At 34.7% G+C, this 21,310-nt stretch overlaps 2 protein-coding genes, 1 long non-coding RNA gene and 1 pseudogene across 4 annotated transcripts; 2 read left to right on the top strand and 2 right to left on the bottom strand.

The window, feature by feature from the left end:
* Nucleotides 1-2,992: 2,992 nt before the first annotated feature.
* On the top strand, nt 2,993-6,149 carry LOC125220490 (chloride channel protein CLC-c-like; annotated as a pseudogene). The gene is made up of 7 exons (XR_016133879.1): nt 2,993-3,132; nt 3,373-3,431; nt 3,484-3,497; nt 3,669-3,931; nt 4,062-4,331; nt 4,413-5,520; nt 5,609-6,149. The product of XR_016133879.1 is annotated as a chloride channel protein CLC-c-like (transcript).
* Nucleotides 5,854-12,331, bottom strand: LOC125185239 (acyl-CoA). The gene is made up of 12 exons (XM_048081744.2): nt 12,187-12,331; nt 11,382-11,528; nt 11,100-11,282; nt 10,556-10,638; nt 10,220-10,418; nt 9,595-9,716; nt 8,446-8,512; nt 7,675-7,725; nt 7,113-7,165; nt 6,798-7,008; nt 6,373-6,543; nt 5,854-6,236 (listed from the first exon to the last, which is right to left on the bottom strand). Exons 1-12 carry the CDS (start codon nt 12,244-12,246, stop codon nt 6,177-6,179), a joined length of 1,407 nt encoding a protein of 468 aa, XP_047937701.2. The 5' UTR covers nt 12,247-12,331; the 3' UTR covers nt 5,854-6,176.
* Nucleotides 12,332-13,946: 1,615 nt separating this feature from the next.
* LOC148934024 (uncharacterized) lies at nt 13,947-15,039 on the bottom strand. The gene is made up of 2 exons (XM_089065959.1): nt 14,429-15,039; nt 13,947-14,141 (listed from the first exon to the last, which is right to left on the bottom strand). The coding sequence occupies exon 1, from the start codon at nt 14,988-14,990 to the stop codon at nt 14,436-14,438; it is 555 nt and encodes a 184-aa protein (XP_088922085.1). The 5' UTR covers nt 14,991-15,039; the 3' UTR covers nt 13,947-14,141; nt 14,429-14,435.
* Nucleotides 15,040-19,773: 4,734 nt separating this feature from the next.
* On the top strand, nt 19,774-21,296 carry LOC125206066 (uncharacterized). Its single transcript, XR_007173896.2, has 2 exons — nt 19,774-20,966; nt 21,035-21,296. It is a non-coding gene; the product is annotated as an uncharacterized LOC125206066 (long non-coding RNA).
* Nucleotides 21,297-21,310: the final 14 nt, after the last annotated feature.

Raw genomic sequence — 21,310 nt, 5'->3', positions numbered from 1 at the left:
TCATCATCCAAATGTCGTCGGAATATATGCAATTGAGATCTCGTTGGAATCCTTATAAAATTGTCTTTAATTTGATATATTTTTTGTGAAAAAATAATTTAAATCGAGAGAGTTATATAAATTTAAAGTTTTAAAATGATTTTAATGAGAGAGAATTGACATTAATACCCTCTAATTTTATTTATTAATACTTTTAATTAAAAATATAATCCATGTAACATTATTTAAACCACTAGATCTTCTAATCTAATGACTAAGATTTAGTCTTAGTTTGGGATTGCTGATTAGTTAGCTATGGATCACTCCTCCATTTATACATATTTAGTTTTTATATCATCTAATAAAATCTAGGGATGTCAATTCAACCCGAAACCCGTGGGCCGGCCCGAACAACCCGGTAATATGAGCGGGTTAGGGCTGTAATTTTATTACCCGAATACAAAACGGGCTAAACGGGTTGGCCCGAATGGGTTGGCAGGTTAAACGGGTTGGCCCAAACGGGTTGCGGGTCGGCCCGATGGGTTGTGAGTTTTAATTATAAAATTTTAAGTTTAGGGGTTTTTTATATTTTTGAATCCTCAATCTTCATTCTACACAATCATTAGTCTTCTTCAATCTTCATTCTACACTTTTTTCACTCGATCCCACAATATCAGCTTTCAAGTTCCATCTCAACTCATTATTGCACTGTCCCATCATCTGCCACTAGTGTATTACCACCACCAAAGCCAATCAAGACAAAATTAAGAACTAACCCATCAAAATCTTAAATATATTTATCATTTTAATAATGATTCATGTAAGATATGATTTTTAATTTTCATAAAGAATTAGTTACGAACAATGTCATAATAATGACACAAACACAAGCTTTAATTTATATTGTAGTTGATCGAGATGAAAGACTTCTTTTCAAGTATTATTGAAGAAAACTATGAAAATTTGAAGATTTTATATGATTCTAAACTAAAAAGAAAAAAGTATCTAAAATTTAAAATCATTTTATAGAAGAAAATTTTGATACAAGAGATTAGTTCAAAAGCTTTTAGGCCCGAATAGCCCGATGGGTTAGCCCAAAACCCGACGGGTTAGGGTTAGGGTTAGGGTTGGAAATTTACGACCCGAAAAATCCATAACCCGAATGGCCCGCACCCAAATAGCCCGGCGACCCGAGTGGACTGGCCCGAACCCAAACGGATTAGCCCGATTGACATCCCTAATTAAATCTATCTCATTACTCATTTTCTCGCATCACAATAATATTGCAACTTTCGGCTACGACGTCATTAATACTTTACAATTGTTATAAGAGAATTGGACCACCCAACTTTCGCTCCTAAATATGTCTCGCTCTAATACTTTGTCATCAATAATTTGAAAATTATGTCGATAAAAATCCACCGCCAAAATGATTTGCAGATGCTTACGGAAATATAATTTGTGTCCTAATCTAGTTTTTGCAAATGCCATTATAGCCTATTTTTATTACTATCTTCATCCACCACCAATCTTGATATTTTACTACACGAATTTAATTAATAAAATAAAAAGGAAATAAATATATTTATTACTGAAAAATAAGACTTGCATTGTTAGAAAGTTATTTACAATATATAAAATTTAATTTAAATGGACGAAACAAAATAGTAAATAAAACTATGTTTCTAACATTGTGGAAATAACTTGATGCTTAAGTGGAAAAATCCTTTAATCGGATCCACACTAATCCAGCCAGCAACTTCCACTTCAACGCTGGTTCCTTTATATTAATTGAAATGGGTTTATTGATTCCTTTATACTATTAATTAAGGCTATACTGCTTAATATTTTCCCTAAATATGCAAAAGATAACAATCAGAATAAAGTGATTCTTTTCTTAAATTAGGAGATGACGAGGTTGCTTCACGCTTTAATGCATACTTCTTCTTTATATAGTATGCTGACGAAGTGGTATTTGTGTAAGAATATTTTCTTATGTGACCTATGTATCTATTGGTTTAATATTAAAGATTAAGTTCATAATAATAAGAATTCTAATATTAAAGACGATACTGTGATGGATCGGTTTCGATTAAAGAATTAGAATCGGGTGTATTGAACCCTCTTCTCTTACCTCTAATTATAAAATATAGTAGTATGTATATGTATACAATTCTGTGTATGTATACGGAAAGTTACATTACAATATATTATAATTATATAATATATAAATGTAATGATTGTATATACATGCATATGAATTTGCCGTGCGTGTGACGTGAAGAATTGTGACCAAACTAATAAGTTAGTTTGTAAAATGATAATCACAATTCAAACCGACACGTCTATTAAAATTGGGAAGTTTTCGGTTGGTGCATAACTATATATGCGAATAGACGCAATTCTTCAGAAAGGACGTATATCGCCTATATATTTGTGCTTATGCATGCAAATTAGATACACGATAAAAAGTTACATGCATAGAATAGAAGTGAGTCACGGTAGTATATAGAAATATATACATTACGGCAGTATATACAAATATATACAGTATATTGATTCTTTGTCCATCAAAAGAATCATTTAAAGGCTTAAGGTTAAAGAGGAGATAACATCAATTATGGAGGATCCAGTCAAGGATAGGACGAACATCAATTGGTGGATTCAACCTCTACATCAAAAGAAGAAAACATGGATGGAGGTTGGTGATTTTATCTCCACTTTATAGTATAAATGTTGTGGTTGAATTAATTCAAATTTAGAATTAGATTTCATTATCGAAATCATTAAAGTTGAGATATGGCTTACAATTTGTACGTAGATATATATATGGAGTATCAAGATTTCATAATAACTTTTACTCTTGCTATAAACTTGTTATAAATTCCAAACGATATAATGCCACCATTGTTATTCTAGAATGGAAGAAATCATCTTAATTTTTGAGTGACTTCACTTCACCGAGGAATAGTGATTTTTTAAGTCGAAATTCGATTATTTGTCGTTCTAAACGATGGCTGGAGGAGGTGACATAGAGAACGACGGAACCGGCAGCGATGCTTCGTCGTTTTTGGATGCCAGAGACAGAGAGCCGTTGTTGAATCTTAGTAGAACCAACACTTGCTCTCAGATTGATGTTGTTGGCGCCAAGGTGTATCCCATCGAGAGCCTCGATTTCTGAGTATGAACATTTTCTTTTACTTTTTATTTCAGAGTTGTTTAACTATATATGCTACTCTGCTTGCAAAAAAAATGGGCAAGAAATTGCTATTTGTGGAATATATGGTTCAACCCTTTGGTCTACTTCCATGGATATATGCACATTGCAATAATAGTATGCTTAATTGATGGAACTAATGTAGATATTCAATTCTTTGCAATCTCTTTTTGCAGGATGATTGAAACTGATCTCTTCAAGCGGGATTGGAGATCTAGGAAAAGGGTTCAAAAAGGTTTGTTCCACTTCCTCTGATGTTCACAGTTAGATAACTGTCTAAAATTTAGTTACTCATGATCATGTATGGTTTTCATTAACTAAAATGGCTCACTTTTCAGTAACCTTTAGTATTTAGGTAATGGTTTTATTTTCATTGTTGCATTGCTGATTTATGATCTCAAAGAACTTAATTATGCTTCCTTTTTTCTTGATTTTTTTTGTTGATGTTTTAATTCACATTCCAATTTTCTAGATTCTTGGTTCCATTCTGGCAGTTTCTGCGGGATTGGTTGCTGGTAAGGAAGGACCAATGGTGCATACTGGTGCCTGTATAGCAAATTTACTTGGACAAGGAGGCTCTCGGAAGTATGGTTTAACTTGGAAGTGGCTCAGATACTTCAAAAATGACAGAGACCGAAGGGATTTGATTACTTGTGGTGCTGCTGCTGGTGTGGCTGCTGCTTTTCGTGCCCCAGTTGGTGGTGTACTTTTCGCCCTTGAAGAAGCTGCCACTTGGTATCCTTCAAAATTGACCTATACCAATTGCATAACGATGCTTTCGAGAATACTATTCAGCCATCACATATTTTACCTTGATGAATCAGTTTCTTCTGTCACTATATTGCTATCCGTATTTATTTCTCAGGTGGCGGAGCGCTCTACTTTGGAGGACCTTCTTCACAACTGCTATTACAACTGTTGTATTGAGAGGTCTCATAAACTTTTGCCGCGGTGGTAATTGTGGACTCTTCGGACAAGGAGGACTCATCATGTTCGATATGCATTCTTCAGTCCCTACTTATACAAATGCAAATCTGCTTGCAGTTGTACTAATTGTAGTTGTAGGAGGTCTTTTAGGAAGTCTGTACAATTTTTTTGTGGACAAAGTCTTGAGAACATATACCTTCGTCAACGAGTATGTTTCAGCCTTCTCTTTGGTTGTTTACTTGATCCGTTATAAGTGTAATAACTATGATTGCTATTCCCTTCCTTGCAGGAGAGGCCCTTCTCACAGGATCCTACTTGTCACAGTTATTTCCCTTCTAACATCGTGTTTCGCCTACGGCCTGCCTTGGTTTGCCAAGTGCATTCCATGTCCCAGTGGCACGGACAAAGAGTGCCCGAAGATTGGAAACCTCCATTGTCAGCCCGGACATTACAATGATCTGGCGTCCCTTTTCCTCAGCACCAGCGATGATGCCATCCGCAACCTGTTTTGTTCGGAAAAAGGCAATGAGTTAGAAATCTCCACACTGATCATTTTCTTTACTGGAACCTATTTCCTAGGCATTGTTACTTATGGCATTGCTGTCCCCTCTGGCCTCTTCATTCCTGTCATACTTGCTGGAGCCACATACGGGCGCCTCGTTGGGAGGCTATTGGGCTCTGTCTACTCTTGACCTCGGCCTCTTTTCCATTCTGGGAGCTGCTTCGTTCCTCGGTGGCACCATGAGGATGACAGTATCGCTTTGCGTCATACTCCTAGAGCTCACCAACAACCTACTCATGCTCCCTTTAATAATGCTTGTCCTAATTTCGAAAACAGTGGGTGACAGTTTTTCAACCACGGTATCTACGATCAAATTGTGAAGATGAAAGGGCTGCCATACTTGGAAGCCCATGCTGAGCCATACATGAAGCACCTGGCTGCAGGGGACGTTTGCTCCGGCCCGTTGATCACCTTCTCTGGCATTGAGAAGGTTGGGAATATAATGCATGCTCTGGAGATGACCGGGCACAACGGGTTTCCAGTGGTCGATGAGCCTCCATTCACAGATGCACCGGAGCTCTGTGGCTTCGTGCTGAGGTCTCATCTACTGGTGCCGCTCAACCGGAAGAAGTTCGCCAAGAACAGGGCGGTGTGTGGTTGTCAGGCTCTGAGGATGTTCGATTCCTTCGACTTCGCTAAGCCTGGGCTGGGGAAGGGGCTTAAAGTCGGCGACTTGGACTTAACCGCGGATGAAATGGAGATGTATGTTGATCTCCATCCTATCACCAACTAGTCACCTTACATGGTTGTAGAGACCATGTCTCTTGCGAAAGCTGCGATCCTCTTTCGACAACTAGCGCTCCGACACTTGTGTGTTATCCCCAGAACGCCCGGGGTAATTTTTTTTCTATGTCCGCATCTGTAATATATTAGTAGTAGCATTTTTGGACTGATTGACATGTTCACTACCTGGCATTTTGCAGCGAAATCCGGTGGTCGGAATCTTGACAAGGCACGATTTTATGCCGGAGCATGTATTGGGGCTCTACCCTGATCTTATCCACCACAAGTAGACAGACCTGGATCATCTTCTTCCTCATGAATTTTGCAAGATTTAGGTGATAAATGTTTTATTTTTGGTTCTCTGAAAACGGGCCAAACTATCAAATTAAAAAAATTATATTTTTAGGTAAACCAATAGCATAAACAATATAGTAATAACAAACAATTCAGATATTCAGCTCGATTGTTTAAAAAAAAAATTCTTTGGAGGAGTAAATATCCTCACTTTCTTTAGACGCACATGACATTAGCAAGGGTGTGGAAGTAGAATTATTTACAAATTTGTGCAAGGTGGTTTTACCCTGCAACATATGTACAATGTGCTTGTCCCTGTCCACCTGCATCTGCTACACACTATAAATAGTCAACCTTCTTGTCCATCTTCTAAGGTATGGTAATCAACCTCATCTGATACTTCATTCGATCGAAAGGGGTTGGCAATGGCAATACTGCCGTCTCTTCCCTATTGGTGTTCTGTCGCTCACCACTTCAAGTGGCATTGTCCTTAAACGGCCCAGATTCACGCAACACTTTCATAACATACTCGAGCTGTACAGAATTTAACAGAAAAAGTTGACATAACCGGGTTCAAATGCTTGAAGTACCATGAAGAAGATAGCCAAATGCATTTGTTGCAGATGTAAACACAATCTAACAGAGAAAGATTGGTTCTAAAAGAAATGACCTGAGCTTGTTCTCGTATCAAGAAATTTGAAATCGACTTCCTGAAGTCTTCATCCAAGATATAGTGGCAGCTGTAGGTCGCTACCGGCATATAACCTCTCTGGATCTTATGCTCACCTTGCGCTCCAGCCTCTACCTTGTCAAGGTTGAGTTCAATCGCTGCTTCTATGGCCTGCCATATTATAGATCCGTTATAAAAAATAAGTATCTCGATTTTATTTTTCCCACTACGCAGCTCACATCTGAATGATGGCCACCATAGATCCTAGAGTATGATTAATGATCATCATTTGAATTTCACACATGAATTAAAGGTTTGTGCGGACATCATGAATGATGGCACAAAATTTGACATAAATAGTATCTGTTCAATTCAACGTTACAAACACAAGCCATGCAACAATGGAACGGAAGTGAAGTAGAAACCTGATAATAGCAGGCTTCAAAGTGCAGATTTGGGTAGTATGCATGAGGAAGACATCCCCATAATCGTCCGTATATTGTGTCTCCTCCAATAAGATTAAGAGCTCCAGCAACGAGTTTATCCCCTTCTTCTGCAGTAACAAGTAACACCCCGTCACCCAGCTTTGAAGCCATTTCATGGAAGAAATCTCTTGTTAGATAAGCACTTCCCCACCTGAAGACATTTAAAAATAAAGGTTCATAGAGGAATTGTATTTTTCTTTAAATGTTAAATTCGATTTATATGTTCGACAGAACACTAGAGTTTAGTGAACAAACTTATTGTCTGTGGTGTTCCGGTAGAACTTATAGAATGTGTCCCAGTGTTTAGCCTGCAAACGTTATAGACATAGAAAGTTAGAATTTTGAAGAATGTTGGTGAAAATCACTAGTGAATTAATTATAACAATTTCTTCACATGGTTTAACCATATTTAGTGTCCCCAACTTCACGTGTTTCCGAAAATGTCCCTAACTTTTTTATCTTAAAAAAAACCCCAATTCTGAGAAAGTTTGAAATGTCCCTAACTTACCTCTTCAATTAAACTATAATGCACTTAAGGATCCGACAAGTTGACTCATTATTGTGTTACCCTATTATGTCAAGCGTGACACGAGTCAAACTTTAAGCAAAATTAAGGATTTTTTTAAGAGAAAATGAAGGGGATATTTTTCTGAAAAGGGTTGAAACTTGGGGCACAAAACATGATTAGCCATTTTCATAATATATTTCCAATGTACAATTATGAATTTTTTTGGATTCAGATTAGAAAGAGAAGGCCACCTAGCTGAAAAGCTCTTACATTTTATGGAAAAAATGCATGCTGATAATAAAAAAGTACCTTAATCTCATATCCTCGCAGGCGTTTCATGGTCAAATTCTGAGCAGAAATCTGCAGGATGGAATGATTTAGGAGATTATCAGCAATTTCTTCTGCTGAAACAAGCCATTGAATTGAATACGAGAGACTACATTTATGATTAACAATCAAGGATAAGTTGGACAATGCTAATTCAACATCCCTGATTTCCCTTTCCAAGATCAAATCACTTAGGGAGATTCAAAGCCTCTACTACCTGCATTTCTTCAAAACAAATCTTGATTGGCAGATAAAGAATGCAAGCGTTGTAGTTGGTAAAGAGTGTAATTCATACTATATGTTTATCATCAAACAATTTCTAATTCGGTCAATATGTCTATATACCTGCATTTTCAATTATCACTTTGCCAATGCATTCAACTTATTTCCATTTTAATGATACTTTTTCATGTTCCCGGATAAAATAAACTAACCATGATACAGGACAAATTCTGGAGTACAAATTCGTTAAATTCTGCAGTATAGAGTTGGTAAACTTTTACAGCCAGAAATAGAGTATTATAAGGTATCTACATAAACTAATGAATCTCCTGCTGGAGTAACAAAATGTGGAGTCCGAGTAAACGACCCAGGTGTTTCAGAAAATACAACTAAATTGTAGCCTATACGCCTGATGATTAGTTTAAAGCTTCTTTTACTTTTACTTCATGAGATGGTTTCATGGTCCACAAATCTTTCTATCTATTGTCAAATGTAGCAAAAGAACAACAAGATGAAAGGCTCTGACAGTACCTTCTTCCGCTCTTGCCGAATAGTTTTTCTTTTACTTTGTTTCATGTCCATCAAAAAATCATCAAAACTGCGCATAAAATTAAAATCCCATCATTGATAACAAAGTCCGTCAAAAGTCAAGAATAATTTCTTAAATATAGGTACATGTGTAGCAAAGTTCTGTGATCAGGTCAACCTCTATAATTGCAGGAAAAAAGGTTTTGCAAATGAGGCAATACATTCTAGCAATCATGTGAGAAATAATGGCTAACCATTCTCCCTCAAGTGTGAGTTAAAACTAGTAATGACTAACACCCTTTTACTTTGGCCTATTAGCAAACATAAAAAACACCATGTTTCCACCCACCGCGCACCCCAAGAAAACTAACTGTGAAACACTAGAAACAGCTCCCAGGAGATCTAATTTTTCTTAGAGACACCCATCAATGGCCCCATTTCAGAAAATTTGAAGGGTTTTGAAAGTCATTGGCATTCTACAAATGGGCCAAATATTAGCAGAGACTTTTCCGATTTATTGATGCTAGTGAGCGAATTAACTAGTAAACATATTTTTTGCATGACCGCCCAGTAAAAAAACTGCAATGTCAGAGAACCAGATTGTGCTTAAATCCCCTTTCGTCCCATGAAATTAGAAGTCTCCTTTCAATTTTCACACTGATTAGGAGAATGAATTTAATTTTCTTTCAAATTACAATCTATGTGCATTTACTGTATTTTGCCTTTATTACTATTCCACACATCAATTTCACAAATAATGAGTAAGGTTAATTTAGTAAAAAAATAAGTTTTAATACAATTCCAATTAAGACTGTGGACTACATTTTGGGACATACCAAAAAAGGAATATGGGATTAATTTGGTGTGAGGAAGTAGTTGATTTGTTCATCTACGCAGCTCATAAGAATTCACAATTGTGACTAAAGGAGATTGTCATTGTTTGCTACTTTGCTTTTCTGACATGACTTCTTTTCTTTTCAGGAATCCATTTTCTCATCTCTTGTAAACCACCCAAGAAGAAATAATGACTATTACTACTCCTAATGCAAAAGGAAACTGTGCAACACAGTTAAAAAACATTGCCAGTTTAATTCTTTCCATTACCCATTCAGCCATTGCACGGAGAAAATTGAAGAACCAAAATGAGGTTACCTTCTATAGTTATGATTTTTCCAGTGATACTGCATTCCCACTCTCTGCAAAAAACCCTTCTCCTTTAACTTCCCCGCCTCATCTGCAGAGGGGAAAGTGATGTGTAGTGATGAAACCTGATACTGGAATACACCAATATGTTAATATAAACAATGAGAAAACAGAAAAATAAATCATTTCAGACTGTGAAAGACAATACATATGCAGTATGAAATTCAACATGGGTGAAAAATGGCTTAGCAGTATTTATTCTGGTAAATAAACATATTGAAGTTTTGTCAAGTTGCTTGTTTTCCTGTTCACAATCACATAGTGCCTATTTTACACAATAATAGAGAAAATGAGAGACCTGAAGTCACATGAATTACACCTTCACTATATCCATTCTTAAACAGGATATGGGCATATGCATATGCCTACTCATGAAGTTTTTTAAAACTGGACGACAATTTTTTTCTATAAAAAAAATAAAAGAAAAATTAAAATTAATCAAGTTAGTGAAATGGAAAGGTATACTAAAGAGCAGAAAGTGCTACTGATGCATCTGTACACGATTAAAGCATTGCGTAAATCCGAAATGAAATTAAAGCTATAGCAAGAAAGATATGTTAGATTCAATAGCCACCTTAATTGTCAGCGCCACCAATGCAGACACTAAAATATCAAAGACCTGATCCCGGTAACTTGTGTTACGAACTAAGATCCTTGGGCCAGTAACAGGTGTGAAAGGCACACAACATTGCAACTTTGGATAGTAGCTTGATCCACAACTATAATAGGCATCTGCCCATGAATGGTCGAAGACATATTCACCATAAGAATGGCTGCAGCATTGGACAAAACCACACCCAAAGCATGAAACATGTAAGAGAAGACTTGCAGCCACAACAACTATTTCAGAGTACATGTGGCATGTGTTTGTGTGAATAGTTTTTACTTTTCATAATCAATATAAACATACCTTTTCAGATACAGAGGAATGACTCCAAGAACATTATCAGATTCATCTTGTGCAACAATATGTTGGGGAACCCATCCTGTTTCCTGGAAGGGATGTCAAACTATTACTAGTTCAGTGATGAGGGCACTTTACACGAATAGAGGCAAGATGTGCAGGCTATAAAGGTGGTATTGGCTTATGATTTCTACCACTTACATACTCACATATATTCGATTAAGTGGACAGAGCTTCAAGAAAACACTTTTCAAATCAAACTATCAAGATCATTTGCAAACCAAGAGAAGAGAAGCTAAGCCATGGACAAAAATTATTTAATGTAGGATTAGAGTTACTTGCCACCTAACATCTCGTCTTACGTGATTCACTCATACTCCCAAACTGTTTTCAAAGGAAATCAATCTTTTTCCACTCACAAGATAATAAAAATTCTCTCTTAATTTAAATATAGACAACATAGTCAGTTCATAAACTGAAGTTATTATGTGTTAAATAAGAAATGATAAATAAATGGCAAGGCAATGCCACAAAAGTTGAACTTCCTAACCTTCACTGCACAACCTGTCTCCTCGAGGCTCGAAAGAAAACCATAGGTAAGAAATGGATTAAATTTATCAGGGCCTGCAGCATCAACACTGCAAGCATCCCACTCATGTGGTAAAATCTCTGATATGGATGAAACCACTCGAACTGACAGCTTTCTGTCCTTGTCAAAACTACTTGTATCACCCTATTATAAAAAAAATAGTATCGAATCAACATTCTCATCACGAATTTGGCAGACCAAACACTAACATATTAAAGTTAAAGGAACACAAAAGCAAAACACCTCCGCCCCTAATTCTGACAAACTGAAGTCTCCAAGGGATAGCTCCTGTTTGGTGGGCTCAACGGCCTTCTTTGGCCCCCAAAATATGGCTTTTATGCTAAACCGAACATCTGAATTTGGGATGCGCCTTCCAGAAAAGGTTTTCCTCTGGGTAACAAGAGAATTAGATATGCAATATATCAAGCAGAAAAAACCTAAACACTAAGATTAGTCTACATCATGATGAAAGAAACCAGCAAAAGATAAGGGCATATATTTATATAAAATCAATTAGAGGCCATAGTTTAGACAACACAGAAACACCTTGAGGTACATACTCCCTCCATCCCACAAGAGTGTGCTCAATTGCCTATAAAGAGTGACCACACTCTTACCGGACGGAGGGAGTGGTAAACTTTTTTCAACAGTGTTTGCATCTCTAAAACTAGAAGTAAAATACTGAGCATGTAAGGGAAATTGACTTTTTTTGTTGTTAGGGGAAATTGATATGGGAAAAACAGTTTGCACTTTGCATACAGCCCAAGATATACATTCTTCCATCTTTATCCCAGCAACATAATTAATTGATTATTACTCCTAATGAAAATATCTGATAAATTAGAGCTTCATTTGTACAACCTTTTCACACTCAAAATTACTTTTTTCATCAGTGAGCAAAAAACTGTTCCCCTCATTCTTAATCTACAAACTATATCTAACAATTTTATGTTTTAGGAACAAAATCAAGAAGCATAAGGTAGTTAAGAATTAAGGGAAGGGAAGGAGAGAAAGATGGAAAGAAGTAGAGAAAAGGAGAGCAACTTACAAGGGTACGGCCCAGAAATGGAGGAGAAACGGCCACGGCGACAGCCATGGCAGTTGGCATCACAAGTGTTTCTCTTTGCTCTCACTCTCAGTCTCTCACAAATATAGCTATTTGTTTATTTTACTTATTTAATTTAATTCAATTTAATTCAATTCTTAAAAAAAGGCAAAATGATCAAATACATCATTTATGTTTACACCCAAAATTATCGATGTATTTTTAGGTACAAGCCATTAATATTTACGATTCTTATTATATATAGCGTCTCTCTTTGTACCACCCTAATTAATTTTTTTTTCTTTTGTATATTTAATTTTAAAATAATAATAATAATAATAATAATAATAATAAATAATTACTTTTGTTTAGGGAAAAAATTAATTACTTAAGCTCATTATAATTGTATTACGAAAAAAATCACTCCTATACTATAAAATTTTGTTATAGCACTACATAAACGCACTTGTGTATCTTATTTCTTTTGCCTTTATTAATTTAACGTCATTCTACTTATATAATTCTGGTTCAATTTTTTCATTTTCTTATTTAATTTTTTATTTTGAAGATATTTTTTTTCATTCAATTACTTCCAATTACCATCGCTTTCTGCAATAACTACCATCTTTCCCACTCACGCAATTGACAATGCAATAGTTTTTTTTGTTATTATTCACTAGTCATTTGCTCTCTAGTCTTCCGCTCAATATGCAACAGCAAAATTGTCTTTATTAGCTATTGGTATTAAAAAAAATAAAAAATAAATAAAATATAAATATAAAAAAAAAACAAGGGAAGAATATGAAGATGAAAAACTACACCGAGCCTCTCACTCTACAATGGTGAACTCATGGTTCTCTTTTCTTCCTTCTCTACTCACACTTTGCTTTGCTCTCGTTGTTCATTGCAATGAGGCAACTGCCCTTTTATATCACACTGGTAGACCGCCGAAGTTAGTTACAAACTAACTCTACTTTCTCAAGTCTTGATCCATTTTTATATATGTATAAATTAGTTTAAATATCTATCCAAATTTAGTTTAAAAAATATTTAAATTAGTCCAAAATTTATAAATATTCAATTTCATACCCAAATTTCTATATTCAAAATTAAGGTTAAAATACATAGTCAGTTAGTCCGATTGTCCATTATTATTAGTGTATATTTTATTTTTTAACTAATGTATTCATAAATATTTTTAGATAGAGATAAATCAATTAACAATAAAAACCAATTCCTAAAACTATGAAATAATATATACACATTGATAAACGTTACAAAACTAATTAAAATAGTCATAAATTTAAAAATATCAATTATACTATTATAATTATAGTACTATCATTCGTCTCAATTTTGAAAATGAAAGTTTACATAAACAAATTGTAAGGTTGAGCATTTTTAGGGCTAAATTTTAGGATTATTTTCCTTATATATTTATTTAATCTCATTAATTTAATGATGCAATCATTTTACAATTCTCGTCATATCTTTTAATATTAGTAATGTTAATTAGTGACTAATTTAGCTAATGCATAGTCCAATAAAATTGAATAATATTAATATGAAATTTATGCGCTGTATATATACACAATCCTCCCAATGAAATATTAAATAGGTATACAATGATCGTAATTATAGGATTTCAACAAATCTCATTAACCTTAATTAAAGATAATAAACGATTTTACATACTACAAAATATAAATTATTAAACAATAAAATGAAATGTACAATCCAATAATATAAATTGTACTCCATAATTTATTCTAGGGTTAGAAGAAATAATAGATATGCGGCTACTACTTCCCCAAATCTCTCTTCCTCCTTCATATTCCTTCCACTCTGTGCCGCCCAACCGCCACATCCCCGTTGTGCATGCTGCGGAGGCAGCAAAGGCTCCCGTGGTGGCGCCGACGCCTTCCTCCTCAGTCCTCAGCCATGTGGGTCCTCGAAAACTAAGAATGTTGTGCAGAGTTTCTAAATCAGTCAAAATTCGGAAGAGAGTAATGAAGCAACGTATATTGATGGACGAATATATTCTTTAATTTGGGCGTTATGTTGGCCATTATTCATTAAAATCAGATAATAATGTAGTATAAGAAATTATTCAATACAATAAGATTATAAGAATAACATGACTAATGACACCGATTCAATATCATCGTAATAATGGCTGAATATTGAAACCAATATCATTTGAAAACTATTATTAAGATCATATGAAAAACATTAAACAACTCACCCAATGTTTACCCCAATTTCTTGGTTGCCAAAGCAACCAAGATTGGCACTCCAACAAATATAGCCAATTTCTTGAAGTTAGGCGTCACCCTAGCCTTTTCTACAGCCGCCTCATCCCCAGTCAGACGATGATTTAGAGATTCAATCGCCCTTTCTACAGCCGCCTCATCCTCAGTCAGACGATAATTTAGAGATTCAATCGCCTCATAAACCGCTTCAATTATCCCATCTCTTTCTTTATCGTCAGCCTTAAGTTGAAGTATTTCATTCTCCATCATGTCGATTGTGTCATCTTGTACTTTAAAAGCATCCCCACGATGATTTAGAGATTCAATCGCCTCATGAACCGCTTCAATTATCCCATCTCTTTCTTTATCGCCAGCCTTAAGTTGAAGTATTTCATTCTCCATCATGTCGAATTTGTCATCTTGTACTTTAAAAGCATCCTTAATTTGAAGAAGTTCTTTTTCTAGCATGCAAATTTTCTGGTCACTTTGATTCATATCATCAGCCAATTGAAGAAGTTCCTCCTGCGTCTTCTTCATAAACTCTGCAAAGGACATTTTCTTCTCAACATATGTGGCCTCTTTACTGCCCAAGTTTCCGCCCAAGCCATTGACAGAACCCTCCATATTGCTAAGAAAAAATAAAAAAAATAATGCAAAAAGTGATGTCCTTGTTTTCACAACCATACAATGAAAAAAGGACTGCAAACCCAAATTCAGATTTCAGATTTAGCCTTGGAAGGGCATAACCTTTCAGAAACCTAAAATCTAACCCACTTGAAATTAGCACAAAATACACAGATACACAGATACAAGCACAAAATGAGCTTAAAATAGAAATTATCACCATAAATTTCACGTTTACAGTGACGATCAGAGTCCTGAGCAACACAAATACACGCACAAAATGAGCTTCAAATAGAAATTATCACCTTAAATTTCACGTTTACAGTGACGATAAGAGGAACTAGGGTTTTGCGAAATGTATGATGAAAGAGGAGAAATGAACTTACCGTGCTTGGTCAAATGCTGCAGAGATTTTGCGCTTCTGAATCTGAAACTATGTTTGTGGGAACAGGAGTAATGCACAAAATTGGCACTACTAATCCAATATACTACAACTTATACCAAAAAGAATACTATATGATAATTATGATAATTGAGTAGTGATAAATTAACAATATACACAAAATTGATATTATAGGTATTTTATATTTGTAATAAATTTATGATGATTAATTGATTTACTGCATTACGTTATTACCCTTCTGTGATCCTTTACGAAAAAATAAGCTTTCTATAATTAACATTTTCACATTTAGCCATCTTCATAATTAATGCATAATTTCTTTTTCCATTTCTTCATTCCATATCCTCTATAACTTTCAATTGCACACAAACCTATGAGAGAAACATAAAGCATGTGGAGGGTGATTCATTTTCTTATTATCTTTATTTTATTTTTTTGATAATATGTATATTTTTCTTATTTAATTATATTGGTTCTAAATAATTGGACAAATAAATTTTAAATCATAGAATTTAAATTATCAGTTTTCTGAAAATTCAAATTTAATTACAACTAATGGATATATTGTCGGATACTAATTGAAATGAATTTATCGGTCGGTAATCAGTCATGATTTCATAATTTTTAGAAGTCTGTGATTTTTGATTTCGTAATATTTTACCACATTTGATATCACATATTTAATTTTCAGTGATTAAATGACTACACGTAAATATATTTAATTTCTTAGTGTTATCATCCAACAAAATGCAAAATAATCTTATCCATTCGCAACCAAGTATTTTATTATTAATTCATCTTTAAAAATCTAAGTTACGTAAACAATTGCAAGAGCATATACTTCATTTCTAAAAGTGATAATCCAATGGAATATTAGTAGTCATTTACATCCAATTATTATTTTTAATTACTAAATAATTCTTAAAATTCTAAGTTACAAAAATGATGTCCATGTACTTAATTTCTAAATGTTATCGTACAATAGAATACTAGTAGTAATTCGCATTCAATTACTTTTTTTATTACTAAATAATTCTTACAAATCTAGATTATAAAAACGATGATACGTGTATATACTTAATTTTTAAAATGTTATCATCCAATGGAATAATAATAGTCATTAATATCAATTAATTTTTATTACTACACTAAATAATTCTCAAAATTCTAAGTTATAAAACCGACTGCATAGATACTAAATTTCTTAACGATATCAACTAATGAAGTGATAATAATAGTTATTCACATCCAATTATTTTTTATTACTAAACTAATTATTAGTAAAATTTTAAGTTATAAAAATGACTACATGTATGTATAATTAAATTTTTTAATGTTATAATCCTATGAAGAAATAATATTATTAATAATAATAGCCATTCACATCCAATTAATTTTTTATTACTAAAGAATTATTAAAATTCTAAGTTATAAAGCAACTACATGCATATATAATTAATTTATGCGTTATCATCCAACGAAATACAAAATAACCATATCCATTTGGATCCACTTATTTAATTATTAATTCATTTTAAAAAATATTCTAAATTATAAAGACGACTATAATTTCTTAATGTTATCATCCAATGAAATAATAATAGTCATTCACATCCAATTAATTTTTTTATTACTAATTATTATAATTCCAAGTTATAAAATTATTTACATGCATATGTTATTAATATCTTAGCGTTATCATCCAACGAAATATAAACTAATCATATCCATTTGCATCCAAGGATTTTGCTATTAATTCATCTTTAAAACTCTAAGTTATAATAACGACTGTACGTACATATACTTAATTTTTAAACGTTATCTTCCAATGGAATATTAGTAGTCATTCACGTCCATTTTTTTTATTACTAAACAATTTCTTGAAATTCTAAGTTATAACTAGTATCTTAGTGTTATCATTCAATGAAATAACTATATTCATTCACATCCAATTATTTTATTATCATTTCACCTTTAAATTCTAAGTTATAGAAACGAAATGTTAACATCTAATGGGATATTAGTAGTCATTCATATCCAATTATTTTTATTACTAATTAATTCTTAAATTTTCATTTATAATAATAATTGCACGTGTATATACTTAATTTCTAGACGTTATCATCCAATGAAATATTAATAGTCATTCACATCCAATTATTTTTTTATTGCTAAATAATATTACAATTATAAGTTATAAAAACAATTGCATGTGTACAATACCTATTTTCTAAACATTATCATTCAATTGGAATAATAATAGTCATTCACATCTAATTAATTTTTAAAATTTATATGATAAAAATAACGTAATTAATTTCTAAATGCTATGAAATCAAGCTAATTCCTATATTCATGTTCAGTCGATAATCATCATTTCCTTTATTGATGAGAAAGCACAACTAACTCCTATATTCATGGAAGGGTTTGTATTGCTTTTATCATCAAAATCATACCATTTACATCTATACATATATAAAATGCGAGTTTTGGCAGAGAATTTGAATAATTATTTTGTGTAAGGAATATAAATGCAATAGATAAAAATTATTAAATTAATTTCTTTGACTAATTTTTAGAGCACTACAATGAGTAAGCGATTACAAATCTTTAAATAAAATAATGAGCATTTAACAAAGCATAGAGTAACCTCTATTCTCTTAATTTTATAATTTATGATGTTTTAATTCCATGATTTCTCATATTCTAATTTTGTGCCTATAAAAGGCATAGAGTTATGGATGAATAATACCCAACAAAGCATTCTCCATTTTCTCTCAAGCCCTCAACATTTTATTGAATAATTATTTTGGAGCTCCATCGTTCATCGGTGCCTAACGGGTCTGAGATGTTATATACGTTAGGAGGAAGTCGTTTCATCTTTCAGGATAATGCTTCAATTCGAGAGCACTAACCGTGATGTAATTTGTCTTGCGGAAAGAGGATTTTTCTCGACTAGATTTATAATACGGTTTATTATATAATTTTGATTATAATTTCCATTTTATTTTTTGTTTTTTTTATTTGATTACAATAGTGTCACGACCGCACTTCCTAAGGATAGAAAGCTCGGTTGATCGCGACTAGGGGAGGATGAAAGAAGCGGGGAAGAAAGGGGGAAAACGGTGGCACAACTGAACTTGAACTGAAATAACTTGGAATAATATATATCAGAATGCATAATACAAGGAGTGTAAACTCGACTTTTACATTGCAGCGGAAGAGTCAAGAGCAGATGGCATCGTGTATGGAGACACGACGCATCCAAGTACTATTCTATCGAAGGATCTTCATTTGTCTGTGCTCAACACCGCCCGCCGTCATCACTGCTCAACCTGCACATTTTTAAAACATATGCAGGGCTGAGTACTTGGTGTACTCAGTGGACACGTGCCGAAATATATTTTACTGAAAAGAAAACTGGTTTTGTCAAGCCACTACTGAGTGAGCTCGGGGTTTTATCTTAAAAGGCCCGAGGACACTAAAAGCATTTCTATATAAAAACTGTGACTGTAGTCTATTTTTCCTGGAACAAATACCATATCTGAAACTGAGTGAACCGGGTATGTATGGGCTGACCCCACTTACAAACCCGCATTCACTAATTCCTGGTGAACCGAAATTCACGAACTCTTGGTCTAGTAGGGACGTCGCCCTTGCTAGACAAACAGATAGGCAAAGTTCAAAACAAAACTTGGCAAGACAAAACATACTGATAACTAAAATAACTGAAAGCATTCGTACTGAAAATGTAAATAACTGAAAGCACATTCGTATAAGGCTCACGTAATATCATTTCACAATAGCACTTTTCATAAAAACTGTACTTTAAATATAAAGGCATCGTCGTATCTTAAATAGAAAGCCTACAATCATAGTGTAGGTTAGAAAAGCCCACGTAAAAAAACACTTTAGTTCGAAAGCCCACCTTGTTCTTTACTTTAATTTCTCGCTCTGATCTTAACTCGCGGAGATAGTCCTTTGTGAAAAACATAACATAACGACATACTAATTAGACTCGAGACAAAATCTCATACTTATAGGAATGCATGCCCTAATTAATTTCTTTTATTCTTTGTTCACCAAACTTGCATATTAATTAAATCGGGAAATTTAATTAATAGCATTTCTTTCATAAACATGATTATTTTCATGACTTGAGAACGTCATTTCCCTTTTCTGGCGTCTCTAAATTTTCTACCGATTAAAAGTCAGCCCATTTCTTAAACAACCTTGGCTCAATATTTAAGTCCTCCTTGGCCCCTTTAAATTAATTAGCCCTCTGGCCCAGGTCACTAACTAATTAAATGATGGCCCAAACTCCTTAATTTGTCACTTCCGGCCCAAACCAATTAATTAAAATTGGAGTCAACCCAAACATATACTCCCTTCCAACGTGACTTCTCTCTTCTCAATTTTAGTCAAAATCCCTAAATTTCAGAACAGCAGCAGTGCCTCTCTTCTCCGGCGAAAATCGCCGCTACCTCGACGGGATCTCGGAGTCCCGTCAGCGGATACTCCCTCCTCCATCGGGTTCTCTCCCTCCGTCGAGTTCGGAGGAGTCCTCGGCTGCTCGACGAGCAGGGCTGCCGCCTGCTGCGTCGCTCGGCGACGGCTCCAGTGGACCAGCCATCGCCGCCTTTCCTCTCCGGCGATCGCCGCCGACGGTTCGCGTTGCTGCTCCGGCAGAGTCATCAATTGAGGGGAAAGGCATCGCCTTTCTCCCTCCGTCTCTTTCTCCGTCGTGCGTGGAACTCGGGGGTCGTCATCGCCCTTTTCTCTATCTTCACTCGGAGCGCCGGCAACAGCTGCGGCTGCTGCCCCTGTCGGCTCTCCGGAGCTCCGTCGTCACTCGACCCTCGCCGGATAGCCCCATATGCTAAGCTAAGCCTTCTATCCAGTTTGCTACTTAACATAATTATGTTCGATGTTTGGGCTGTAGCTATGTGATGTTATTACTTGGTGGTTTGGCTAGTTCACAGTGGTGCACTATTTGGTTTTCTGTTTCATTTGAAAGCTATGGTATTGAACTCTAAAATTTATGTGTTCTTGAGCATCTATGGTTCTAAGTTTTAAAGATGTGGGATTTCTAACGTGATGCAAAGGGTGGTGTTGGGAGATTACCTTGGCTTGGTGATTCCTCTTGGTTTACCGGGCTGCCCTCTCGCACAGCCACTGCCTTCCTCCCTCGTTACTCCTCCGTCACTTGTGGATTTTTGGGGGTCGAAAATGGTGGGGAGAGGATGGAACTGGCTATGTATACATGTATATATATAGGCTGAAAATCTGCTTGGTTGTTGGGATTTTGGCAGAGGGATGTGTGCAGAGAGAAATCTGCTCTCTTGGCTTCTTCTTGCTTAGACCTTAATGGAGTTTGTCTTCTTGTTGCAGCTCCTGCGACCTTTTGGGATTTGGTCAATATTTTGATTAGGGACAACCCAGATTTTGATTAGGGACAACCCAGCTCTTCCTTTGCTCTTTGTTAACTACTTTTGACATTTTGTGTAGGTGTACTCATCTTCAATAACTCCTCACTTGCTTTTCCTTAACTGAATTTGGATTTATCATGCAGGCATAGGAGTGTTGTTAGCTAAACAGGTGACAATCGGTTGAGGCCCTATGTGGCTGATCTTCAAGCTATTGGGCCGAGTTTTGAGTGGGCCGAAGAAAAGACATTTGGCTGGATAAGAAGAGGCCCGAAATCTATATACATTTTTTTTGTATAATCTGAAACATGTTCTTGATCCATTATTTATTTTGGGCTTAAGTTCTCTTGTACTAAACGAAATTTGAAAATACTCTTGATCAATCCTAAATGTCCAATTCTCCTTTAATCGTCTAGTTTGAT

This window comes from Salvia hispanica, chromosome 1 (assembly GCF_029641045.1).
Source record: "Salvia hispanica isolate PSC_SH4W2 chromosome 1, Shi_PSC_v1, whole genome shotgun sequence".
Taxonomy (NCBI): Eukaryota; Viridiplantae; Streptophyta; class Magnoliopsida; order Lamiales; family Lamiaceae; genus Salvia; species Salvia hispanica.
This window is presented reverse-complemented; position numbering and strand designations above follow the sequence as displayed.